At 53.8% G+C, this 7,438-nt stretch overlaps 1 protein-coding gene across 6 annotated transcripts in view; it reads left to right on the forward strand.

Moving 5' to 3' along the window:
- Window positions 1–6,466, forward strand: part of LOC110508074 (SH2B adapter protein 2) — a 34,242-nt gene extending 27,776 nt beyond the window's left edge. For 3 of the 6 annotated variants that reach the window (XM_036965650.1, XM_036965646.1, XM_036965648.1), the window contains exons 8-9: window positions 1,890–2,061; window positions 5,712–6,464. In XM_036965650.1, coding sequence (XP_036821545.1) covers window positions 1,890–2,061; window positions 5,712–6,073 — 534 coding nt within the window. In that variant the 3' untranslated portion in view covers window positions 6,074–6,464. Of the gene's footprint in view, window positions 1–1,889; window positions 2,062–5,711 lie in introns of all 6 variants that reach the window. The other 3 variants (XM_036965649.1, XM_036965651.1, XM_036965652.1) reach the window with 3 other exon arrangements.
- Window positions 6,467–7,438: the final 972 nt, after the last annotated feature.

The following is a 7,438-nucleotide window of genomic DNA, read 5'->3' on the forward strand; positions in this document are numbered from 1 at the left end:
CTACTCCTCTCTACTCCTCACTCACCTCTCTACTCCTCTCTACTCCTCTCTACTCACCTCTCTACTCCTCTCTACTCACCTCTACTCCTCTCTACTCACCTCTCTACTCCTCACTACTCACCCCTCTACTCCTCTCTACTCACCTCTCTACTCCTCTCTACTCCTCACTACTCCTCACTCACCTCTGTACTCCTCTCTACTCACCTCTCTACTCACCTCTCTACTCACCTCTCTACTCCTCACTACTCCTCTCTACTCACCTCTCTACTCACCTCTCTACTCACCTCTCTACTCTCCTCTCTACTCACCTCTCTACTCCTCTCTACTCCTCTCTACTCCTCTCTACTCACCTCTCTACTCACCTCTCTACTCACCTCTCTACTCCTCTCTACACCTCTACTCCTCTCTACTCACCTCTCTACTCCTCTCTACTCCTCACTACTCCTCACTCACCTCTGTACTCCTCTCTACTCACCTCTCTACTCACCTCTCTACTCACCTCTACTCCTCTCTACTCCTCTCTACTCCTCACTCACCTCTGTACTCCTCTCTACTCACCTCTCTACTCACCTCTCTACTCACCTCTACTCCTCTCTACTCACCTCTCTACTCACCTCTCTACTCACCTCTCTACTCACCTCTCTACTCACCTCTCTACTCCTCTCTACTCCTCACTACTCCTCACTCACCTCTGTACTCCTCTCTACTCACCTCTCTACTCACCTCTCTACTCACCTCTACTCCTCTCTACTCCTCTCTACTCACCTCTCTACTCACCTCTCTACTCCTCTCTACACCTCTACTCCTCTCTACTCACCTCTCTACTCTCTACTCCTCACTACTCCTCACTCACCTCTGTACTCCTCTCTACTCACCTCTCTACTCACCTCTCTACTCACCTCTCTACTCCTCACTACTCCTCTCTACTCACCTCTCTACTCACCTCTCTACTCACCTCTCTACTCACCTCTCTACTCCTCTCTACTCCTCTCTACACCTCTCTACTCACCTCTCTACTCACCTCTCTACTCCTCTCTACACATCTACTCCTCTCTCCTCCTCTCTACTCACCTCTCCTCCTCTCTACTCACCTCTCCTCCTCTCTACTCACCTCTCCTCCTCTCTACTCACCTCTCCTCCTCTCTACTCACCTCTCTACACATCTACTCCTCTCTACTCCTCTCTACTCACCTCTCTACTCCTCTCTCACCTCTCTACTCCTCTCTCACCTCTCTACTCCTCTCTACTCCTCACTCACCTCTCCCTTCCCCTCTCTCACCTCTCTACTCCTCACTCACCTCTCCCTTCCCCTCTCACCTCTACTCCTCTCTACTCCTCACTCACCTCTCCCTTCCCCTCTCTCACCTCTCTACTCCTCTCTACTCCTCACTCACCTCTCCCTTCCCCTCTCTACTCCTCACTCACCTCTCTCTTCCCCTCTCTCACCTCTCTACTCCTCTCTACTCCTCACTCACCTCTCCCTTCCCCTCTCTACTCCTCACTCACCTCTCTCTTCCCCTCTCTCACCTCTCTACTCTTCTCTACTCCTCACTCACCTCTCCCTTCCCCTCTCTACTCCTCACTCACCTCTCTCTTCCCCTCTCTCACCTCTCTACTCCTCTCTCTATTCTTCCCCTTCTACTTATTTTTAACCTCTTATTTTCCCTCTCTCTCTTACATTAATGTACAGGAGTGTTATAAGTGGAACTTTATATTACTCACGATTCCCCCCCGCTCCCCTTCTCCTCCTCTCTCTCCTCCTCTCTCTCCTCCTCTCTCTTCCCCCCTCTCTCTCCTCCTCTCTCTTCCCCCCCTCTCTCCTCTTCCCCCCTCTCCCCCCTCTCTCTCCTCTTCCCCCCTCTCCCCCCTCTCTCTCCTCTTCCCCCCAGCACCTGCGTCTGTCGGTGAATGGTAACGGTCAGTGTCATGTTCATCATCTGTGGTTCCACACCGTGTCAGATATGCTCAGGCACTTCCATGCCCACCCCATTCCTCTGGAGTCAGGGGGCTCCGCTGACATCACACTGCGTTCCTACGTACAAGTACAGGGTACCCCCACAGGTACGCCCAACACACACACCCCCCCACAGGTACACCCAACACACACACACCCCCCCCACAGGTACGGCCAACACACACACACCACCCCACAGGTACGACCAACACACACACACTCCCCCACAGGTACGGCCAAACCACACACACAACCCCCAAAGGTACGGCCAACACACACACAACCCCCAAAGGTACGGCCAACACACACACAACCCCCAAAGGTACGGCCAACACACACACAACCCCCAAAGGTACGGCCAACACACACACAACCCCCACAGGTACGGCCAACACACACACACACCCCCACAGGTACGGCCAAACCACACACACACCCCCACAGGTACGGCCAACACACACACACACCCCCACAGGTACGGCCAACACACACACACACACACACGCACACACGCACACAGGTACACCACACACACACACACACCTCTAAACATGAACAACAGGTTTATATACACTGCTCAAAAAAATAAAGGGAACACTTAAACAACACAATGTGACTCCAAGTCAATCACACTTCTGTGAAATCAAACTGTGCGGTTGGCCCTGGGTTCCTCCTAATGCAAGACAATGCTAGACCTCATGTGGCTGGAGTGTGTCAGCAGTTCCTGCAAGAGGAAGGCATTGATGCTATGGACTGGCCCGCCCGTTCCACAGACCTGAATCCAATTGAGCACACCTGGGACATCATGTCTTGCTCCATCCACCAACGCCACGTTGCACCACAGACTGTCCAGGAGTTGGCGGATGCTTTAGTCCAGGTCTGGGAGGAGATCCCTCAGGAGACCATCCACCACCTCATCAGGAGCATGACCAGGCGTTGTAGGGAGGTCATACAGGCACGTGGAGGCCACACACACTACTGAGCCTCATTTTGACTTGTTTTAAGGACATTACATCAAAGTTGGATCAGCCTGTAGTGTGTTTTTCCACTTTAATTTTGTGTGACTCCAAATCCAGACCTCCATGGGTTGATACATTTGATTTCCATTGATAATTTTTGTGTGATTTTGTTGTCAGCACATTCAACTATGTAAAGAAAAAAGTATTTAATAAGAATATTTCATTCATTCAGATCTAGGATGTGTTCCCTTTATTTTTTTGAGCAGAGTATATTGTAACGACCCTGGGTTTATAAGCGCGGAAATCGACTCTGCAGTTTGAGCTTTTACGGCACAGTGGATACCGCGTCAGACCTCGGGGTCGAGGGTTCGAGACCTGCTCCCTGCCTGACGTCTCGACCTGCTCCCTGTCTGACGTCTCGACCTGCTCCCTGCCTGACGTCTCGACCTGCTCCCTGCCTGACGTCTCGACCTGCTCCCTGCCTGACGTCTCGACCTGCTCCCTGCCTGACGTCTCGACCTGCTCCCTGTCTGACCTCTCGACCTGCTCCCTGCCTGACGTCTCGACCTGCTCCCTGCCTGACGTCTCGACCTGCTCCCTGCCTGACGTCTCGACCTGCTCCCTGTCTGACGTCTCGACCTGCTCCCTGCCTGACCTGCTCCCTGCCTCGACCTCTCGACCTGCTCCCTGCCTCGACCTGCTCCCTGTCTGACGTCTCGACCTGCTCCCTGTCTGACAGCTCGACCTGCTCCCTGTCTGACGTCTCGACCTGCTCCCTGTCTGACGTCTCGACCTGCTCCCTGTCTGACCTCTCGACCTGCTCCCTGCCTCGACCTGCTCCCTGTCTGACGTCTCGACCTGCTCCCTGCCTGACCTGCTCCCTGCCTCGACCTCTCGACCTGCTCCCTGCCTCGACCTGCTCCCTGTCTGACGTCTCGACCTGCTCCCTGTCTGACGTCTCGACCTGCTCCCTGTCTGACGTCTCGACCTGCTCCCTGTCTGGCGTCTCGACCTGCTCCCTGTCTGACAGCTCGACCTGCTCCCTGTCTGACGTCTCGACCTGCTCCCTGTCTGACGTCTCGACCTGCTCCCTGTCTGACCTCTCGACCTGCTCCCTGCCTCGACCTGCTCCCTGTCTGACGTCTCGACCTGCTCCCTGTCTGACGTCTCGACCTGCTCCCTGTCTGACGTCTCGACCTGCTCCCTGTCTGACAGCTCGACCTGCTCCCTGCCTGACGTCTCGACCTGCTCCCTGTCTGACCTCTCGACCTGCTCCCTGCCTCGACCTGCTCCCTGTCTGACGTCTCGACCTGCTCCCTGTCTGACGTCTCGACCTGCTCCCTGTCTGACGTCTCGACCTGCTCCCTGTCTGACGTCTCGACCTGCACCCTGTCTGACGTCTCGACCTGCTCCCTGCCTCGACCTGCTCCCTGTCTGACGTCTCGACCTGCTCCCTGTCTGACGTCTCGACCTGCTCCCTGTCTGACGTCTCGACCTGCTCCCTGTCTGACGTCTCGACCTGCTCCCTGTCTGACGTCTCGACCTGCTCCCTGTCTGACGTCTCGACCTGCTCCCTGTCTGACCTCTCGACCTGCTCCCTGTCTGACCTCTCGACCTGCTCCCTGTCTGACGTCTCGACCTGCTCCCTGCCTCGACCTGCTCCCTGTCTGACGTCTCGACCTGCTCCCTGTCTGACGTCTCGACCTGCTCCCTGCCTCGACCTGCTCCCTGTCTGACGTCTCGACCTGCTCCCTGTCTGACCTCTCGACCTGCTCCCTGTCTGACGTCGCGACCTGCTCCCTGCCTCGACCTGCTCCCTGTCTGACGTCTCGACCTGCTCCCTGTCTGACGTCTCGACCTGCTCCCTGCCTCGACCTGCTCCCTGTCTGACGTCTCGACCTGCTCCCTGTCTGACGTCTCGACCTGCTCCCTGTCTGACGTCTCGACCTGCTCCCTGTCTGACGTCTCGACCTGCTCCCTGCCTGACGTCTCGACCTGCTCCCTGCCTGACGTCTCGACCTGCTCCCTGCCTCGACCTGCTCCCTGTCTGACGTCTCGACCTGCTCCCTGTCTGACGTCTCGACCTGCTCCCTGTCTGACATCTCGACCTGCTCCCTGCTGTTTCATTACAATATATATACTCTAAAGCTCTCTTAACTGGTCCAATGTTGAGAACGTCCTTCTAGAAACAGTTTGTCATTTATGATCAGTTTGGACAGACCCTGGGTAGCTCTGTCTGACCCTTGTTATTAAAGAGGACAGTCTGACGTCTGGCTGGAAACAACCACATCGTTCGGTCCAGTGAATCGCTTGGGAAAAAGTCAGCAACCTTTCAGTGGGATGACCTCAGACTGATGTTTTCCTCAGTCTTAACGATTTTAACTAGATGTTTTAACCAGTGACCAGCCCCCCCCCCCACCCCAACCCCCACCGCACCCCACCCACTCGCCTGGCAGGGGATGAATGCCCTCCTGTGCATAGGGAGAGAGAGGGCGGTGATTTATACAACAGGCCCAGCCTCAGGCCCCAACCCAACACTCACAAAGAGACCCTCTGTTTCCCCCGGGCGCACACACACACAGTGAGTGGGTTGTTGGTCGAGCGTGTAAAAAGCGTAATTGATAGACGTTGCTCGGCCGTGTTTTCATCAGTGGCACCACTGTTGTTGTCCCAAGAGAGGTGACGGTATAGAAGGTCGTCAACACTTTAACTTGTGTTTTATGTTTGGCCTTTTTGATGAAAGGTACTTTGATAAAACAAACTGTATCAGGCCTCTTAACACTGCTCTTTTCTTACAGACAGATATCCCGTCTCTCTCTACTGCTCTCACACAGATGTGACCGTGCCTCAGCTCCCAACCCCACCCAGGGACCAAGGCTGCTGGACTGACCCAACCCTTCACCTCCCCGGGTTCTCGCTGCCGGCAGGGCCCCCCTCCGACACCCCGATATCATCCAGCTCCTCATCCTCGCCCATCGCCTTTCCTTCCCACTCCCGTGGTGAGCCAGGCAGCGTAGGAGGAGGAGGCGAGGGGCTGGTTAGCAGGAGCAACAGCTCAGAACGTCTGTTAGATCCCTCTAGTGGTGCCTCGGACGACTACCAAGAGACAGACGGAACACGCAGGGCCAGAGCTGTGGAGAACCAGTACTCCTTCTACTGAGACTGGGCGCAACCAAACCGGGAGCTGTCATTGGCTGAGACACAGGACGTACAGGGATTTGGACTAAATAGGTGAAATGTCATGGATGGCTGGGGAGTGTGGATGGACATGGATCACTCATTATCTTGTTTATTTGATTGTTTGTGTTCTAAGAGATGTCCTGTTTCTCCAATGTGTGTCTGTGTCCAGTTCACCGCTGGCTCTGTGGCCACACTCATCAGCTGACATTAAGGATATGAAAAAACAGATGATTTAGTCTTGAGTGTGAGGAGAAAGAGAGGGAGGGATGAATGAAGACAGCGGGAGGGATGGGATGGATGAGGAGAGGGATGGATGGATGGAGGAGGAGAGAGGGGGAGAGTGATGGATGGATGGAGGAGGAGAGAGAGAGAGAGAGGGATGACGGATGGATGGAGGAGAGAGGGATGGATGGATGGAGGGAGAAAGAGAGGGTTGGGATGGAGGGATGGATGGAGAGATGGGATGGATGGATGAAGAAGGAGAGCGAGAGAGAGAGACAGGGATGGAGACACAGGGATGGATGGAGAGAGACAGGGATGGTGGAGCGAGATAGAGGAAGTGGCCCAGTGGAGGTTTTGATTCACTTCACCAGACCACTTCCTGTCTGCCCTACCCACAATTCCCTAGGAACAAAGCCTCTGTCACCGCCCTGCTAAGTAACCAGAGCTGAAGCTACCCTACCTAAATGGTTTTCCTCCCCAGGCCCTCTTGAGCATATCCCTAATGTTTGTGAAGCTGCTTCTCGTCTGTCCCGGATATCCTCACTGTCCCCAAGGGGAGTTACAAGTTCAACCCGCTTTCTTTTCCTATAGCTTTGCCAAAATGAATGGTAACATCAGTAATAGTAATGGGTGTGTTAGTGTTATTTGAGATGTTCTCAGTGTACCGGCAAAAGGTCCTAGTGCTTGTCAGTTACACAGCACTTTAGTCATATGATGTGATTATTGGCAGTGATGACCTCAGGTCAAGGTGATAAATTATGCAGGGTTGGGGTCATTTTGATTCTAGTCCATTCAGAAAGTAAACCAAATTCCAATTCCACATTGTCCTCTTGAAAAGCAATAAAGAGAATTGGAATCTCAGTGTACTTCCTGAATTGACTGGAATTTCAATGGAATTGACCCCAACCCTGAAAACATGATCCACATCTCCACCTTCCCGAACACAGCTCAGCATTCCAGCTCACATATCAACATGGTGCAGCCGGTACCATTTTCACATTGAAGGCTGCTACTGTAATTCAGTCAAATTCAATGCATAATATTCAACATGTTTAGTTTCCACAGATCTATGGACGGTTGTTGATGGGGACAATCCAGAATATACTGTAAGGGGTATCTTCCA

Source organism: Oncorhynchus mykiss, chromosome 27 (assembly GCF_013265735.2).
Source record: "Oncorhynchus mykiss isolate Arlee chromosome 27, USDA_OmykA_1.1, whole genome shotgun sequence".
NCBI lineage: Eukaryota > Metazoa > Chordata > Actinopteri > Salmoniformes > Salmonidae > Oncorhynchus > Oncorhynchus mykiss.